The sequence below is a fragment of the Melozone crissalis genome, unplaced genomic scaffold, assembly GCF_028551555.1.
Source record: "Melozone crissalis strain CALT ecotype California unplaced genomic scaffold, PUWL_Pcris_2 ptg000027l_1, whole genome shotgun sequence".
NCBI classification, from domain to species: Eukaryota; Metazoa; Chordata; class Aves; order Passeriformes; family Passerellidae; genus Melozone; species Melozone crissalis.
Window position 1 is genome coordinate 20321747 of NW_026535805.1, and position 20694 is coordinate 20342440.

Genomic DNA, 20694 nt, shown 5'->3' on the forward strand with positions numbered 1-20694 from the left:
TTCTCAGAAAGTACATACTAAAAAAAAGTAAGTCAAATTATTTTGTATTGCTCATATCCAACTAAATGAATTCCATTCTTAGCTGGAAGGAATAACTAGGCAAAGCTTCAAATTGTGAAATCACCACTATTTTTTACCAAAACGGTATTTTTCTAAATCATTTGCAGTTAGGAATGATCAAAGAAAATTGGTTCAGTTTTTCTTTGGGATAACTGGACCATTTCTTATTTTTCACTAATTAGCCAGAGTTCTTTTAATCTAAAATGAGCCCTACTGGTTTCCACAAACCAGAAAATTAACTGCACAAAGAACTTGAGAGCCTACATCTATGTGAAGAATGCAATGTATTTTTTAAAACACCCCATTGTTACCAGTAGACTAATTTATTGCCCCTTTTCTTTCCCCTGCACTTGGTGCCTGCTCTGGGTGGCACTGCAGTCCAGAGAATTCTTTTCTGTGGTGGCTGGCTGTAACTGCAAAGTTTGTGGATTTCGTGGGCTTCATTTAGAAGGGCAAGTAGAGGGATCACCAGAGTGAGAAGGAATAGGGCTACTTCAGACAGGACCTGCAAGGGAAAATAGCTAATTTAGACTGCATAACTCTTTAGCACTCAATGTTACTAAATTTCTTCTGTCGTTGTTCTCATAGCTTTGTTGCCCATCTCTTGCAGTGTTAATATTTTTTGAAACTTAGGTCATAGTATCCTTCCAAACATAGTAACTGGAGAACAGTTAGACCCAGGAAGGATTCCCATTGATTTTAGCCTTAATGAGAATTGGATCAGCCCATAAATGAACAATTTGTATAGCCTTTTAATTAACTGAAGTGGCCAAGTTAGTCAGCACAACAGAATCACAGGACTATGCGTACAATTGGTGATTCAGTTCGCCTAACTGAAGATCTACATGTGCTATTAGAGGATGTAATTCATGTTATCAAAGTGTAATCTGGACTATTATCTGAATCAATAATCATTTGAAAAGAAAGAAGAACCTTTTTGCCAGAGTGCAGAGAACCACAGGTTCAATAATGAAATGATTGACTATGCACTTCCAAGAAAAGGCAGTTAAACTGCACAGTGTGCTCTGTACTTGGACAAAACATTAGAGACTGGAGTTACATTTACTCAAATCGAAAACTGAAAATAAACTTGAATAAAGAATGAATCTTGATTTGGTACTGTACCAAAGCCTTTCCCCATGTGCTGGAAAATAGGTGCATGAAGCCATTGTCTATCTGGCTGCTGCCTTTTACTGCTATGTTTTACAGTCCAGCTTTTGTATTTTAAGGACTACACTGTATATCCAGTGACTACAGTGTATCCAGTGAATATAGAAATTCTTTGGCACTTCAAGACTGAGTCCACCTGTTCAAAGTGCACTGGTGTTATAAATGACATTTGTTAGAAAAAGATAGTGGTTGTCAGTCATAGCTATTGAAGTCAAGTGCTTTATAATGATTTTTGTAACTAGAACAGCATTAGTAATAATCATTCAATGATTATTAAAGTATTTAAAATAAATTATAAAATATAAATAGTCATTATTTTTTAGTTTCCACTTCCATGAAGAAACTACAAATTAGAACAGTGAGACTATAACAACTCTGAGAGACTGCCTTTTGAGTTGCAGAATTTTAAATTCCAACAAATCTCAGCAAATACCTGAAGTAAAATCAGCAGCTTTTCCTCATCAGGAGTTAAAGACACTACAAAAATCTGTTGAGTTTTGTATAGGTTTCATGCTGATTGACCGAACACCTGAGGTGCTTAGCCATGAACAAGAAGTAAGATGTATAAATAACACTCACCAGCCCATGAGTTTGATTCAGATGCTAAATTCTGCCTGAAGTGCTATAATGTAATCAGATGATTATGTACTTATTGCTGTAATTTTTAATACATGCAGAGATCAATATTTTAGATCTACTGATATCAGTGACTTTTATTGACTCCAGGGCAAATGGAATTAAGCCTAGAGCATAGAAGATGGTATGAACAAATATTTATATGATATTAGATATTGTGAATCTTGTGGAACAAATAGTTCAAGTACTGAGAACTTTATGAAAGTCAGTGCTTTTTTTACATGTAAACTATTTGTAAACTTTAGTTTGCTAACTATTTTTTGGAGAAATAAAGAAAATAATTCATAAATAAGGGAATAAATTATAACATTAGCAGGGAACCGATTCCCCATAGCTATTTGTTAAAGTACCTACCAAAACCTAGCAAGTATGAATTTGAATTTCTCCTTGAAAACAGAAAGCAGATCTGAAGTGCAATATCTTTTGGCAATGTTTTTCAGGGGTTTTTTTCAGGTCTTATTCACTAAGTACAACAATATTATTATATTATACAACATAAAAATATTTCTTAGTGCAAGAACTTGAATTTCAATGTTTTATGTTTTTTGTTTAGAGTTGGAAATTCTGCATCTTATCTGTGTCAGCAAGCATTTAAATAACTGATGCAAACCAGAGCAGAGTGGCAAAATACAAACTAATGCATAAAGCCCAGGCTAATGCAGAATATAATGATCAGAGCAGTTTCAGTGTGAAGTAGAAAATGCAGATATAAATCCTGTCAATCTGAGAAGAAACCCTGAGTGTTTCAGTGTGCTGGGTGATTCTCTGCCCTTTTTATAGGTACAGGAGAAGCTGCCACCATCTCTTTCTAATTTCTGAAGTTGAATGTCTAGTCCTTAGTTCAATTTGCTTCATATAGTTTAAAATGTATAAGATGGAGATAATAATCTTCCCAATTTTTATTGCAATGACATCTTTTTAAGAAGATCCAGACCTGGTTTTTAAGAAATAAAAAAGTGAAAGTGATCTTTAATTTTTTTGTCCTGAAGGAGAATGCAGCTTTAAGATGATTTCAAGGCCTAACATCATATAATTTTTTTTAGTTGCAACATCATCTTACGTGACTATGAACATTAAAAAAATCTTTCTTTTTTGCTGTTAAATTAAAAAATTATAGGCTCAAAGCTATGTTGCTCATACTAGTCATCCCTGGTTGAGGTTCAGAACTGTGTATCACTAGGCTTGAAGCCAAATTTACATTCAACCTGCTTGAGGAGGCACATAAACATCCTTGTGCATGGTCACAGTAGCTTCTCTGAGATACTGTACGAAATTCATTATTATATACTAAAATGCTCTTTCTCCCATATATAGTTGGTTTGCCTCCAACCCCTGTGTTGCCTGAAGAGGACCTCAGAAAATAAACCATGGGCCTCATTTCTTGAGGAGTTGCTTCCATTCTTTGACAATCAAGTTCCATTTTCTGTTAGTGAAACATAGGGTTACACACCTGATTTAACATCCCCAAAATCTACAACCTTTGACCAGAAAATATTAGTACTTTTTTGAAATTCTGTATACCAAATTTAACTTCATGACATCTACAAGTTCTCTTTTGCTCCAAAACCAGAAAGGGAATAAATATTTTAAGTGTGAATTTTTTTTTTCTTTTTGCATGTTCTAAGGATATCTGTCACTTAAATCAGCTGAACTGGGCATTAATGGAGTCAAAAATACATTGTCATTCTAGACGAGTCAGATTTTTCAGGAAGCTCTCTCAAAGGTATCTCTCCATTACAATTTTATAATATATGGTAAAGGATATACAGTAACAGGAAATAAAAAATCCATTCAAGGCTGACTTGTGTTCCAGCAAGACTCCATCCTATGCCCTTTTGATATCAGCCATTTTGTCAGGTGTATTCTAAAATAAAGATGATAATGTTGAAGAACATAAGCTAGTACCTATAGTGTGGTTGGATGCTTTCTCATGAAGAAGCACATATGCTGTAGGTAACCAAAATAGTTTAAATCTTTGCCTGTATATGAATCTTTATTTTATTTTGTCATATGTGGTATAGATTTTAAAAGCATAGTATTGTTTTCATTTGCTTCTTCAATGAAATGGTCATTCTTCTTACCCACAAAGTCCAAATAATGAATTAATTTATTTCACATCAAACTGACCATGGTGTTAATTTGCAATTAGTTTTTTGTTAGTCATCTAATATTAAGTAGTGTTAGTCATCATACTGATACAAGTTGTTGTTATGATAGCATGCATTCCAAACAAAATGACCTAAAGGGAATCATAAAATTCAGGTGAAGTATACTAGATCTCCTAACTCATCCCCATCTAGTGAAGTACCTTGTACAGTATGTTAGAGGAATAATTGAGAGTAGTAATAAAATATTAATAGCTTTGTTTTTCACTTCTGAAGTGTAGCATCCATTTATAAATAGGCTATGCATTGATATTACATATTAAATTTCCCCATGGATTTTGTCTCTTTAAGTAAATAATGAATTTAAAGGTAGGTAGGACTTGTAAGGAAGAAACATAACTGGAGAGGGCTAGTTTAAAATGCAAATACTTCCATGACTCTAAAGTAATTATAATTTAAGGAATAGAAATGCTACCATTATTTCTTTATTGGACCAAAATAAAATTGAGAAATTCTGTAGCTATTACATGAGGTCAGGCAAGCAGATTTTTTTTTTACTGCTTCCCCAGCATATTAGCTAATATAAAGTTAGAAAGCTTTGAAAAGTAAGTTAAAAGTATGACCGCTTTTCAAAGCAGTCATGCTTGATGTCATTTAACTGAAAATATTTAAGCAAAAAAGACATTACAGAATCTAAGTCCTGTAGTATGCAGAAAATGCATGCTTGAGCAATCCAAGAGGCTGAAAGTGCTAAAGAATTTCTACATTAATTAGAAATCCTAAATTACATTGGCATATATATTATTTATAACAAGGCTGCTACTGTATCATCTTTAGTTACTAAAACGCAGCTGAGCATTTTGTTATTTGTGTAAACATGAACAATGAAAAGATTGTTTATTCCCAGAATGGGAGAGAAAAGTATTCTAATTACAGTTTGCATTGTTTTGCCTGTGGGTTCCCCAAGAGCCAGTCCCTGATGGGAAGCTGCTGTCTCACATTCAGTGATGCATGAACTCAGGCTCTTTGTTCTGCAATAGGAAAAAAAAGTATCTGTGCAGTGCTATTTCTTGACTACTGCATCTAAAAGGTTATTGTACTTGATTCCTCTGCATCTGCACAGAGCTGACAGAATCTGTCCTTTTTTATTTCCACTTCTGCATGTAACTATTGTTAGTTTCTTTCTTCTCTTGTCAAAAGACAGTGAAAATAGGGTCGAATCAGTCTTTACTTTCTCTGGCAATGAAAGAAAAAGTTTTTGAATTTATACATTGATATCGGAATAATTGCTTGTTATGTAGACTGTTCAGAATATTTAGATGAAGGATAAAGTAAACTCATAATTACCTGTTCCTTTGGGAAAAATACTAAAGCTAAACCAAGTGCCACCTAATGTTATCTTATATATAGGTCATACAAATATATTTTCATTTTTGACAAAGTATTGAAGTCACTTGTGAGCATATAGTAAACCCCCCTCATACTGAAGTTCTCTTCAGTAAACCATTCTCCAAATAATTAAATAATATGGAAAAAATGTCAGAAGACAAAATAAAATGCATTTATTCCAGCCATATCTTCCCACAGCGTGACATGTCGTGTGAAAACAACATTAAGCATTTTATGCCATCTGTGCTGGTTGGGGATACATTTACAAGCATGTCAATGTGGAATATTCCTTTTCAAGTTAGACACAATCATCTTATAGCAGTAAGCACCTAAATAGAGTGATCTACAAAAGCAGACATCCATTGATATTTGGTTCACTTACATTCACTCCTTGAGCTTTGTTCCATCTTTGAGAGATGGAGCTTGTTCAGCTGTCATTCACAGCTTTATACAAATACAATGATACTAAAAACTGTTGTTTCTGTACTGAATAGATTTTAATGAGATAAATTCTGAATACTAAATATTAACAACATTTAAGTAAAATATTAGTGTATCTTAAAAGAGATGCTTAATAATTCTTATAGTATTTTCAATATTATGCTATAATATATGCCATAATTTATTTTATGCATTATTATAGATACTATATAGCATATATACTATTTATTTTTGTAATATTTTTAAATACTAATAAAATGTAGGAAAACATTCCGAAAAATGCCATAATTTCACAAAGAATGTACATAAAACATTTAGTAGATATAAGAAGTCTTTGCTTCTAGTTGAACATTACTGACTGCCATTGTGTACCCAATCTCCATAAGTGTTCTGTAGAATCAAAGACTATATTGTTTCAATGCACATGTTGTGTAAATTGCATCTTTCAAGTCACTTTCTCAAACAAGCCAGTGCGTATTTGAGACTTGTTACATGCAATTATTACCAATGAAATCGCAATAATTTGATGTCTGCATTTTCTCCTGAATTTGTTACCACTTAAGAAATAGTTTAAAAGAAAAAAATTGCAGATCAAAATGTCTTGATTCTCTACTTTGTCCAAGCAGATCTTTCATGCCTCTGGCAAAAGACCTGCTAAAAAGTGACTTGAAGCTCCCTTGCTCAGGAGGTCCATCTTCAGCATAAGGTCTATCCTCAGAGAACAGAGGATGAGTCTGCTTGAGAGAATTTATTTTTGTAATCCTACCCACTGAGTCCCAGCATGAGCTGATAGGACTATCCCCTTTCGTGTAGAGATTCTTTTCTCACCTATCCTGTTTATTGTGCAATAAATTTCCTTTATTAATTAGTTAGCTATAATAAGTTAAATATTATTTTTCACTTAATCTTCATTAAGCATTTGGCTTTTAATCTCAACACTTTGCTTGTGTAAACTGTGCTGAATAATTTCACAGTAAAGATGCAATTTTCCATAGAAAAATAAAAAAGAGTCAGCTGCTGTGTATCACAGGAAGAGTGCATGCATGTTGATTGTTAAGAAATACTCTTTGCTTTTCATGGCATTAATCAATTGTTTCCTGTTCCAAAATTCCTATTACCAATGCTTATTTTTCATGCAATACCTTCTTAACGAACATTCAACTTTGAAACATTTAGGAAGCAAAAATCTTGGACACTAAGGAGTAGTCAGTCTTCTGAGGAGAAAAAAAATAATTCACCAAACAGGACACATTGATTATTCTACTCTAAATGAATTTATCACTAAAATTTTGTCTTCCCTCTTAAGTTAGAAAAAGTTTAGTGTGGTTAGTAGCTCTTTTATTTTTATCTTGGTGTGGACTCTCAGCATATATATACTGTGCATGCTGTCTATAATATATGTGCTAATGTCTGAATAAGAACATTTACAAATGAATTATGAACAGTTCCATCTGGTGGAATGAGCTGTCAAAGTGACTTTTTTTAATTAGACTTGAGAGAAATTGCAAGAAACTACGATAGGCACTGTTTGCAGAGACAGACCTCTTTTATTGAAGTGCCTGATAAAATTGAAGGAAATTATATTTTCAGATATTTGAACTCCAGGTTCACTTCAGAAATTTATGAAAATGTATTTGTTGTTCTACACTGATTGAAGGTTCAGATATTTCTCATTCACTGTGTTTCATAAAGATTGTTAATTAGTATGACCATGAAATATTTCTTCTTCCCAAGAAACATTCTAGTATATGCGGTTTTGCACACAGTTTGTATAAACAGTCCTTGCATGTGGTCAATCTGCCCTTCAGCAATAACCTTAAAATCTACCTTTAAGATCTTTATACTGGCTTATTTCAAGAAAATGTCATGTTTCTTCTGCATCCCTTTGAGCCTTCTATGAGGAAAATTATCAGCCTACTACATTCCAAGTGGTGACAGTACCATGCTGCTGTTCACTGTTGTTTGCAGATTGTTCAATAGAATAAAGCATATTCCAGACAGATTTAATCTCAAAATATGCAGTACTAATTGTGAAAAAGGCAGGAGGAAGATAAAATCAGTGGCAACAAGATAAACTCCTGGTAGATCTCAGTCAGCAGTTTTCTTTGAACACAGACACAAATAGACACTAATCTTTGTAAACGTGGTAAAAATTGGAAATGTGCATCATATTTCAAAGGGAGACATATTGGCCAAAGTGTGTTTTGATCTGAAATAGCATTACACAATTACCTTGTGCTCCTTTATTTAGCAGTTGTAATAATGGCCCCTGGAGATCAAACATGCTTTGTTCATGTTGGAGAAAATAAATCTAACTGATGAAAAACTGAAGATAAGTATCAGATTAGACAATTTAAAGCAATGTAGCCAAGGTACAAAAAAAAAATGCATGTTTAGTTAAACTACCTTCTAGTTGTAAAAGAGCTTCATTGCTTCAGTCTCTAGGTAAATACTGTCCATATCCAAAGAGCTAATTGAAAATGGGTTGGTTCAGCTTTTAGCTCTATAAAGGCATGGAGAGGATAGTTTACAGCAGCATAAATCATATACAACAGGAGGAGTAACAAACACACAAATTTACTTAATCAGAAGCAATTTTGCCTTTTCTTTTTTTTTTTTTTTCCTTTACTGCTAATTACATGCAGGAACAGAAAATAATTTTCATCCTCGTAGACTAAGTCCTGTATTCCTTAGTAACATCTGTCTTTCTCCCACATTAATGTTTTTTAGATTGAAGGAAGCATTTGCACTTCTGAGTCACCAGTCAGTGGTGACAGTATGCTCATGCCTCAGGATATTGAGTCCGATGGTTTCATGTATATTAGTCATCTCATTTGCAATATTCTGAACATGTCCTCTTCAGGCTTACCTTAACACACAGAGTTTTTGCAGATACCGATTTCACAGGCTTTCAAAAACCATATAGCAAAAGAATAAATGCAGTGCTGTGAGAACCTGTACTTGACAGTATATGAAAAGTAATTTAAGAAACTTGTTTTCTTTTTCAGTTTTGGAGAGCAGTTCCTTTCATTTCCTTGAAATGTCAACTTGTCTAGTTTCAGCTTTAATTATGCATACCTATTTACTTTCAAACTCTCAATTTGTGCTCTTGAGTATTGAAATTAACAGAGATTTTGCTATTGACTTCAGTGACACTCAGTTTCGTCTTCACACTTCTCTGTGCCAAGTCTTGTTCATGATGCAATCAGATGACATTTGCTATTGTTAGGAACTGGCCTTCTGCAATTATTTTATTTATTTCTTTATTTTCTTTGTTATTGAAAATAACAGGAATGTCTGGATGTTGTATGGATTTTTTTCGTGTGATTTCCTTCATGTGAAGGAAATGTGAGTAGAGAATGCATTTAAGATCTTCTGCTATAAGGCATTTCCTAACACATGTTGACATGACATGCAATTGAAGGAAGAGTACATATATGTGAAAATGATGGTGTATTATAGAGGCTGGGAAATATATTTTGACGCTTCTTTAAGTAGCTTGCTTTCTGCAGAGTTTTTTCAATGGCAAAAGTTACAAACACAAGAACTAGGCCAAAAAATACTATTACTAAGAAAAAAACATAGTGGAGAAACTGTGTTGTTTTGATTCAGTTCTGAGAGCTGATAAACCAGTTCTACGTGTGGAATTACAGGTTTAGAAGCTTAGTTTTAGCTGATATACTTTCAGGGCTTTCTGACCACTCAAGAAATTTCACCAAAACCTTGCACTGAAAAGAATGCTGTAATATCAAATGAAAACTTCATTCCCTTCAAAGAACATGGTATGTGACAGCACATTCTCTTAATTTTCTTTCTACATGGTTTACAAATGAATCACTAAAAATAGAAGTGCAGAGAATCACATGTTCTTCATTATTGATTTAGGTATCAAATATTTTGAGTGTGCACTCTTAAATCAGCATCAAATAGATGATATTATCTTGATTGAAATTAAAATATACCTAATCCAATGTATTTTGATAATTCTTCAATATTATGGGAGCTTAGCTCTCTGACATTGCTGTGCTATGTTAGAACATTAATTAAAGAAACGAGATTTTACTAGAAATTTCATCATGAAAATTTTTCTTTGGCAGAGTTTTATTATATTCTAATTGAACTTTGGCCTCTGTAAAATAAAGCCTTATCTCCATCCTTTGAATTTAACCACAAATATTAAGCAAAAGACAGAACCAACGACCAAATTTGCATTCTAGTTTTCCTGTGATTGCTACAACTACATAAGACGTGCTAATATGTGTTAAGGTTGCTGATACCAAGTTCTAAATGCAAACATTAAAAACCCAGAGCATCATGACTATGATTCATTCACCGGTTTAGAAATCATTAACCTGTAACAAATTTGCACGCATAAGTTCAAGTAAACAATCCAAATTTATAGAAAAGTCTTTCTTGTGGTGGCAAGTATATAGGTGCATGGGTGTGTTTTAGGATGCTTGTGTGTATATGTGTCTCGCTGTATGTACACATCTACTATCAGACAGCACTTTAGAGCATCAGGGACCAGACTGAGGGCAAGTGACGCATCTGACAGTAGCAAAGGGGGCTGGAATATGTGACACTGGTGGGAGTAAGGGAAGAGTGTGTACTTGGCCATAAATGTAACATAATTCTGTACATTTTTTGTTTTCTCACAAGTTTTAAGGTAAGTAGGGAGAAATATGGATAAAAGGTATAGAAATACTTCATGTTGCTGATTAGTCACAGTTTTTCTGGAATATTTTAATCGATATTCACATATATTGTAAATAACATATTTATGAAGTTTTAAGTACTTGAAGCTAAAGAAACCCAAGGTAGCATATTATGCCACAGTTTTGTTCTGTGGTATTTTAATCAGTCTTATAAAAATCCTTCTAACTTTAAATATTTTCATTGAATCACAGAAAACATTCACAAATATTCAATAATTAATTTGAGTTAGGGAAGAATATGTATATATAATTTTTTAACCTATTAAGAATCAATAGAATTAATCTTAACAACATTTTTAATGCACCTGTTACTACAGATTTACAAGTAGCATATCCAAAATAATACAAATTATTTTATTCTATTATTCCATGAAAAGATCGTTTGACAAATGAAAACTAGAATAAACAGAACAGGTGAACTCTACCAATTAATATAAGACTGTTATAACAGGCCATTTAATGATGTGTGTTTACATGGTTTACATGGATCTTTCAATTGATTTGTTTTGACAATGTATGGCACTGAAGTGTAATACCTGGAATTAATCAGTATACTGGGTGTATTAGGGAGAGCCTCAGAAGCAGATATCAAAATGCACTCATTTCTGGGACAATACCAATGGCCCCAAGAGAAAGGATCTCTCACAGGGAATTATATTCTGGCTTTCTGTTCATGTATGGTGTGGTTGATCACACAAATAATGTTACAAAACCTTTGCAGGTGAAGTCGGGTATGAAAAAATTAAAACAAATTGAAAGTTTCCTTAATCCCCATATAGTAGAGAAATCGATTTGTTTTGATATAGGTAGGTACAGTGTAGTGAACTTTGAAGCAAAGGTCATTGAAGATCGCTGCCTCAACAGGAATTCTCAGTGCTGTGTACAGTCAAAGGGGATAATACAATGTTTATAAGAGAAGGACTATCAAGTAGAAATAGAACATGTCTGTGCACATCTCATTAAAATTATTGTGATAGTGCTGTGTTTAAAGCTGATATTCACACTTCAAGGAGAATATGAAATATTGGAAAGATTTCAAAGAATAAGAAAAAAGATGTCCTGGAACATGAAATTTACAGTTTTCAGTTTTGTCCTTTATACACTACAGAAGCAATTGAGTAAGAACTTATTAATTTGACACAGACAGCTAGTCATGATAAAAAAAATTATATAAGCTCTTGGTAGCTCTTTATTTTGTCAACAGAGGGTTAATACTGTTGCCAAAGACTAAAAGTTGCTAGCTTTCAACTGAACTTAAAGTTTCAATTGCCAGTGTAGTTATTATGCCCTGGAACAATTTATGTATCGTATTCAGGATTCTACAATGGCCTTTAAGATAGAACTGGATAGATTTATTAAAGAGATATTTTAACCCAGTTCTTAGGAGGGGAAATTGTCATGTATTTATAGCTTTAGATTCTATGGCTATGTCTCTATTAGCAAATAAAATGTCCTGAGCCTGTTCTCTAGTGGCTCAGCATTTGTGCTTGGAAGCCTGCTAATGATTAAACACTATGGGAAGTACTGGAGCAGTGCTTGCCCATGCTCTAGCTCTGTTTGTTTCATTAATGCAGTCACAATCTGCATTTTTTTTCCTGTGGGAGTGATGCACCAAATGTCCTGAAATAACCTAGGCTTGTATTTCGAAGTTCTTTTGAATTTCATCACAAAATTTGTAGTTATTATATTCATTGTGATGAAAAGAGCCTATTTTTGCTAGTGATCCAGTCCCCAAAACCTTAGCAAGCAACAAAGTTCCTAAAGTATCAATGCTTAGTACGTTCTATAGAAACTAAGCAGTAAGAGGTAAGTAATCTTTCTGCTTTGCCACAGAATTGAATGGAGGTACTGCGGCTTCAGAAGAGTTAATTATATTTTTACTCAGTACTACAAAAGAATCTATAATAAACAGCCAACCATTGCACAATAACTTTGAAATCAAGAGAGTACACAGGCAAGATTGGTAGAACTGAGGCCATGGAGTGGCTGAACATCAGGAGATACATAGATTTCAAGGCCAAAGAGATAAGCAGACCATCAATGCTGATGCTGATGGCTGATAATGTGTGTTGGAATAGAACGTGCCTCTTATTGAAAAAAAGGAGAGCTCAAAGGTTGACTGAGATTTGACTTCCACAAAAGCAACCACACCTTGTTTGAAGCTCTGTTTGGTTTGCATTTCTTCCAGCAGCCGGATGTTCTTGTTGTTGAAATTGCATGTCTAATCTCAATTGAGCTTTCAATTTGCATTTGAATTTGACTTTGGTGCTCAGCATTTTTTTTAGTGATATCCCTCTTCATAAAATCAAAGAAAATTTTAGTAGATAGTATTTTATTCCCATGAAGATATTTTTAGTACTGTTACTTTTGCACAAGTTACTTTTCAGTCTTCTTTCTAAATAGCTGAAACACTTTGGAAGTGTTGCACTTTGGAACACTCACTGTGTGGTGCTTTCTCCGACCTTATGATTCTTTGCTATACCTTTTTCAGTTTTTCACCCTTCTTTTTAGTAAGACATAGGATCAATACATATATTCAAGAGCTAGCCTCACCAAGACTGTAAAATTCCTTCTGCTTCTGTCACTGCACTTTTTTAGCACCCCATAAATAAGTATTTGCTTCTTTGCAGTGGAGATCTACATTGCCCATAAAGCCAAAGGCTTTACAAAGAACTTAAATATTTTTAGGGAATATTTCATTAAAAAATGAAAAATCCATATAGAAGAATGAGTGGAAGAAGAAGACAGAGCAGGAAATAGGAAAAGCTATGTCTGTAACTGAGATATAATATGAGATAAAACAGAAAAAAAGCTGGAATGAACAGAATCAGAACAAAGAAGGGTTGATTAATAGTAACAAATAATCTGATGTCATCAGTGGCTAGAGATCCTTCTTCATGCTGATTGACTCCTTCCTGCAGAATGTTTCAAGCATAGATAAAGAAAAAAGTGCCATATTCAGGCCTTAGGTCCCATGAAATCAAGTGGTCTCCTCTGTAGAGTTTTGTAGATCCTTGGACTCCTTGATCCCCACAGTACAATCATGCTACAGAGGGACTGTCCTTACTGCAAACACCTCACAATCTAGAGGGCAACTCTGCCATTCACAGGGGAAGAAAACACCTTGTCAGGGGAATCAGAAGAGATCATCAAACCAGTATGAAACCAATATGTTTTCATTGGTATGAAAACAGCAGTTAGGAAAAAAGCCCCCTAGCAGTTGTGTATATGAGGTTTTCATGTGTTTTTATCATAATGGTAAAGGACTTTAAATAGTGATTTGAAGGTGAACAGTGAATGTGGTTCTGTGGATATTTAGCGTGCTCCTAGTTTGGGTAAAGGTAAAGTGTAGCACATATTTGTACATGTTCTGACAATTTATTTTTGGAGACAAAAATTATTACTTTAAGTCTGTACCTATGTAATTTTTCTTAAGTTCACTGGCATCATTAAAACAGGACATGAATTTTGGTTTTGCATTTGAATATTTGTATAAAAATCTACTGTTTATTAGGGAATTAATTTTAAATACTGTATGGTTCTTGGAAATACTTTCAATTTTATATTCAGCAGAATATATGAAATCTTAGAAGATCAGCATTGGAAAGATTAGCTTCTTTGTATGTGGTTGGCGTTCCACAGTAGCCCAAGCTAATCTATGTTCTGTTTCCTCTTTCTCTCCCACCAGCAGTTGTATGTTCCTTCCCATTCTCTTGGGCCAGGTCCAGTACTTGCTTCATCCTGCTGTTTTCCTACTAATGAATATGATCTGACTAGTGAATATGAATCTGAATATGATTTGCTATGAAGCTAGTGTGGTGAAATGGCCTGATACAGTATGAGATGATCAAATCAGAGTAGATAGAATGAAGATGATGGGAATAAAGAGTGAGTTGGGAAGAACAGATAAAGCCAGAGATACCAAGATGTCAAGAGACATAATTAAAATGTCAAAGTCTCTGTCATGAGCTACAAACCACAGTCTGAATGACCAACAAGAAGGCAATGAAACTGAAGAATTTCATTGGCTAAGGGATAAAATTCCTTTGCTGAATCAGAAGCAAGCAATATCCCCTATGGTATTGCGGGCACCCTGTGCTTTCAACTATGTTTATTTTCCTATGAACCTGAAGAGCAGCTGTGCTCACCTCTAGGAGTTCATAGCAGAAATTTTCCAGCTTAAAAGCTTAGCCAAATTTTCATTCTGGAGATGCTAATGATAATAATTGCTATTCACGGCCTTTATTGTATTTTTCAGTAATAGATATCAGAGCTGTTTTATCACACTTTACTGTGATGCTGTGGTGATTGTAGTATAATCCTCTGACAATATTGTGGTATTTCACTGTGTAATCTGTAACTGTTTTGAAAAAGATAGTATTGACCTACTTAAATATGAGAAATTGAGTCTCTGATATAAATATACCTGCCTATTGACTGTGCCAAAAATCCATCTCTTGTTGTGTACTCCAACCACTAAAGTAGTTTGTTGTTATTATACCTGCCACCCTTAATTTCTTCTAAAGTACAACAGGTACAATATAGAGTCATTTTGTTTCATAATACTCTAAAATAGTACATCCTTTGCTTGTGGGTGGTTTCTACAGTTTACTGCAGAAATATCTATTCTATGATGCCAATAGTTTGAAAATCCTTTAGTTATTTAGAATGACATTGTTTAGTAAGTTAAATAGTATGATTGTATTTATGATAGATCAGCAACTTTTCTCTTTTCATTCATCATTTAAAACTGAGTTTAGCTAAAAGTTTTTTTGTAAAAGCTGAATTACACTTGATTTTGGTTTTTCTTATTCCCAGGATCTATATTTCAGTATCTGATAAATGGAAGCCACATAGTTTATAATAGTGGAATTTTTTTTGGTTTTTAAAAATGAAAAGCTATAGATTTAATTACATGTTTACTTCAGTTTAGTCAAAATGCATATTAGCAATTCTATCGATTTCCTATTTTTCTGCTATGATGTGTATCTAGCCCAAACCAAATGTACTGTCAGACTAATTTTGATGGGCATGTACCACAGTAGATAATTACCTCACTTTGCTTAATGTATTAGAAATCCATAAGTAGACATTTGTTTTATGTGAAAAGCGGGCAGCCTATTAGAGGTCAGGAACAAATAAAAAAGAGGAATACTCAGTGACAAATACAGACTAAAGAACAAAAGCTAATTAATTTAGAAATTTTATGAGCTGATTATTCATTACACTGTAGTTACATGTATTGTACCAGAATTTCTTTTCAGCTCTGTTTGGTTGTAAATCAGAGTTTCCTAATATTGCTTTCTTCTGCTTTCATTTTTCACACTCTTTGTATGTTAATATTTTTTTACAAGAAAATGTTATTTGTCCTGTGTATTATTTCTGTAGCATAAAACCACCAACAAAACTGAGTTTGAGTCTAATTCACATTTTAGTGTGTATGTCATCAGCATCTGGCGCTATAAAAAAGATTTTTCAGGGCTAAACTGTAGAAACCACCCAAAATACACATTCCTTCCAGTGCTACATGCAAGTAGTAAGTTTACAAAAAGTAGCACAGATTGTCATTCTAAGATGTCAAGCACAGCTAGGTTGGCAGGTCAGTGATTGTATCTTGCAATGTCAAGTACTTATTTCTAGAACCAAAATTTGCCAGCAGTAGAACATCTGAAAATCTGAAGCAATACTATTTTTGTGCTGCTAAGTTGTTACCTGCACATCAGGAAATTCCCTTAATCTCCTAAAGACAGATAGCATGAAATCTGGTTTTCTGGGGCTGTCCAACTCCCAGAGACCCCAGTGACACCAGTGTGTATCTGACTTCTTAAAATTGCTGGGGTAAGGCAAAAGAAGGAAGAAGCATAGCAGAGCCAGTGGTTCAACACACTACATATCTGAAAAAATGACCACTGTATTTTTTTCTGAGAAATCAATATCCCAAGTGGCTTGGTGACAGAAGAATATAGTAGTTAATCTTGCAAAAAATGCTCCTCTCTGCAGAATTATCAGGTAGATGTGCAGTGTTAATATAAGTTGGAGAGCCACCTAAAAATCTTGATCAAGATACTTGGCAGTGCCACTCTGAAGCCTTCCAGTGCTATCAGACTGAGGGAACCATCTAGAAGAGTGCTTCCTCTGTTCTTTCCAATTTTTGTGTATTAAATCAACATACTTTAAGTGCTACATGATGCTTCAATAATAGAAGAGCATTCATAGGCCTTTACCAACCAAGCCCATTTGCCATCAAACATTCTTCCCAGCTTCTGTCTCTCCATTGCTTTCCCTCAGTGCATCAGTCCACTTTTACAGCTGGAAAGCATATGATATAGAAACCATAACTTGATACATTGCTTAAACTATATATTTCATAATGAATAAACAGTTTAATTAAATATAAAAACAGTCTATTCAGGCAGAGAAGGGACAAATGTAGGCTCTAAGGACTTGATCCTATCAGAATGCCAGTGTGTTCTCAAGACCTGAATTCCTGAAGCTTTGCTTTTGAAACAGGGGCTCTAATCCTCCCATATTTCTTTAAAGGATAATTTGATTCAAAATTTGAACTTCTCTCAGAAAAAAAAAAAAAAAAAGGTAATTTGTAAGATTATCTAAATCACAGCTAAAATCTTAGGCACCATGAGCTGTTTTCGTTAATTATTAGAATCATCCTTTTGTGCAAAAGTGTATTTGACTAATGGATCAAGCACAATATTTAGTTCCAGAAAGAAGCAGCAACTTTTAACTTTTTTTTTTTTGCATTATAATTTCTGAAATTCAAGCCCTGAAAAAAATTACTCCAAAATTTAAAACCCTACATCACTCTTCTCAGATTAAAGATTTCCTCTCTTTACTTAATCAATCAGATGTGGGTTAACCTGGATGTTTGATGAAGCACCTCTCCTTCTCCATTCGTTGATTGCTACTTCCAGTAAGTCACCTTATCTGTGGAATATTCCCTTTATGCTAATCCAAAGTAGCTTTATTCTCAACATGTTAAAAAATACTACAAAGATACCTTTTGGGATAGATCTGGGATTAATTTATAGTGCAAATATGGGGTGACAGTAAAGTCTTAAAAACATTTTACTTTCAAAAGTAACTAGAGTAATTTTTGGGAGTTTGAGGTCCAAAAATCCCTCTGGTTTCCTTATATAGTTTAATTTCTGAAGGATACTGAGGAACTGACAATTTAAAAATATATCAGATCCAACTTGGTATTTTGAGTAGATGTGCCCTTTGTTTAGAAGTTTTATCATCTGCAACAAATATACTTTAAAAATAAAAGAACACTAATAAAAGTATATTCTTTTTAAAAATGCATCCAAGAAAACCCATAAATCATTTGCAACCTTCTTAAGATCTTTGGCATTTAAGGGCTGTAATTCCTATCTGAAAATGCAAGAAATGTTGCTCTCACTTTCTGTCAGCAGATGATCACCTTTCCTGTATTAACTGAAAAGAAGGAAAGAGTGTAATGTATGTTTTGTGACTTACTGCTCTTCAGATTCTATTCATTTCCTATGAAAATACATTTCAAAATAATTTACATTTAATTTATTTACAAGGTTTCATTTCCCTCACACTGGATTTAAATTGTCTTAAACTTGCATTTACATCATAGCAATTGAAGTGTAAAACACACTATCAAAGAAACATTTCTTTACCTTGTGATATGTTCACTTTCAACAAAACCTCCTATATTTTGATATGAGTTTCTGAAGTTTCATAGTTCCATTGCAGATTGCTTATTAAAAGTTTACATTGCCTTTCAATACTTTGTAAATCTGAATCATCAAAACTAACAGAGTAGCTGTGAAAAAACAGCTTTGAAAAGAATTCCACAAAGAAATAAAATCACTAAAATGAGAATTTTTGTGTGGTAGGAAATGTTAAATGCAAAAAACAGGTGTATTCAGTTAAAACCAATCTTTGATCAACATGCGCTTTGGATCATGTATTAGTTTGGAAATTTTACTTTTTTCTACCTTTTCTATTCTGAGCAATTATTTTCCTCTCTGAACCTATCTGTAAGATGAATAGAAATTGTCACAGTACACAGAGACATTCAGGCCCAAAATGCAAAAATGTTTATCCCATGTTTTTCTTCTTTGACAGTGTACATTCTCTGTAGAACATGAAAAGTATTTGTTACAATGAAATTTATTCTAAGGATATCTTCCTAGTTGCCAAACTAACATTTGTTCATCTTTAGAAGCCATCTAGCATTTAACACACTTTGGCTGAACTTCATTTATTTCTTCCACTAACAGTTTCAGGTTTTCTGAAAGAAAGAAAGGAAACATAATACATTTTGGCAAATTAATTCAGTAGCTACCTCATACTTATTAAGAAGTCATAAGTTGATAGGGGAATTTCAGGACTAGATTGCTGGACTAGGATTGCTGTACAGTTTTTCATCATGGACATTAGAAGAAATTGTTACTTGAATTGTCATGTGCTGTCTGATTGCCTGTGTTCATTAGTGGGAGGTCAGAGACTTGCCTTCTTGGTCAGAGAGCACAGCACTTGCAGCTGTCTGAAGAAAAGTGCTGTGCATTAGAACATGTTCAAATAGTGGGGGTACTGTTTGTCAGACCAGGTGCAAGAACAGAAAAAAAATCCGTGCTATGCCAGAAAGAAGAGGAGGATAGGAGAAGAGAAAAAGCACAAGGAAAGAACAAAAACATTCCTTCTGCTCAATACTAAACTATAGTCATTGAAAAGAATACAAGAGGTTATTCCAGCTCGCTTGTTGACTAAATTGTATGTTCTTCCTACAGATAGTTCCTAAAAAAGAACCATTCTTTGTTTTCCTATGTACAGACATAGTATCTGTTGTTTATTACTATAATCATAGCATGCATAGTTTAAAATGTGGGACTATCAGGATAGGCTGTGTTTCTCCTTCTGGTTTACCAGACACTAAAAAGCACTGTTATTTATTACAGCTTGTTTGTGATCTATTAACAAAATTTAAACTGATTTCTTATACATTGCTGCTTCTACTAGCCTGATCTGTCTCATAAACATTGGACTATATCTTTTTATGCCTTGTATTTAGGCCGTATGTTTTTTGTTCACCATTTTTTTACAGATGAAAATGTTCTCCCAAAATTCATGGAAGCAGAATTTTTCTCTAAGTTCTCGATATCTACTTTTTTGAAACAATTTGTCAAGCTTTGGACAGGTGCAAACATCTGTGGCTTTATAAAGCTCATGGTTGTCAGGATTAGCTGTTGTAGAGAGCATCTCAAACTCTCTTAGCTCCTGGAGTCTCAATTTACTGATTCTGCCAGACTACCCACTACCCTCTAGCTCAAGCCTGTGTACAGAAATCCAAGACACGAATGCATCATTAGGAATCGAAGGCAGTTGAAGGCTTATCTAAGAAGGAATCATTATGACTCCTTTGGCAAAGATTCAGATAGGTGACACATAGTGCAGTGTTCAGGTCTTCCTTTTTTGGTATTTTGCTTAACAGCCAGTATACATCTGTGGCCCTGTGCATCAATGTATATCAGTGTTTTAATGCAATAGCACATTGAAATAATACACACAATGATTATCAGTGAAAACTCTGCTTAGGTTTAAGAATACACATGATCCTGAAAGCATTTTATTGTAGGGTTGAAGACTACATTCTGACTTTATTAATGCCTTGGAAAAAAAATTCTTTCTATTGTTCTCTGTCAGCAATCCTCATGTTTGCTGACTCCATTAGTAGGATTATGGTCAGGTTACTATTCAGTACAGCACTGGAATGTGTTGCTTTCTTTTGTACTGAAGTACAAAAGCTCTTGTCGATTTTTTTTTTAAATTGTGGGCTAAGCAATTTTGCTTTGCAGTTGTCAGAAAAGTGAATGTGTGGCAGAGCTCTTCTTGACAACTGATTATCCAGATATTTGCCAGTAGCCACCACAGTAGGTCTTTATGGTTTTGTGTTCATTTGAATGAAGGAGGAAAGAACCATAGATGTGGTTGTTTTTAGTTTATTTTGGGACCTTTTGGTTTTTTTTAAATTCACCTATCTTTCAACATTGCCTTTTAGAAGATCAGATGACTTTTGCAATTTAAGAATTTTGACAAAATTACATCAAATAGCAAGTAACTAATGCTGTGCCACTGCAGCTAGGAATAAAGTGTTATACTTGCTTTATGTAAACCAAGAGAGATATTTC

At 33.9% G+C, this 20694-nt stretch overlaps 1 protein-coding gene across 4 annotated transcripts in view; it reads left to right on the forward strand.

Annotated features, from left to right (window-relative positions):
• Positions 1-20694, forward strand: part of PACRG (parkin coregulated) — a 211416-nt gene that overhangs the window by 136774 nt on the left and 53948 nt on the right. The window contains exon 6 of one of the 4 annotated variants that reach the window (XM_054279632.1): positions 17380-17448. The exons of the other annotated variants lie outside the window; for them this stretch is intronic. Within the exon in view, the coding sequence (XP_054135607.1) occupies positions 17380-17390 (11 nt within the window). The 3' untranslated portion in view covers positions 17391-17448. Of the gene's footprint in view, positions 1-17379; positions 17449-20694 lie in introns of those variants that run through there. 4 annotated transcript variants of the gene reach the window in all.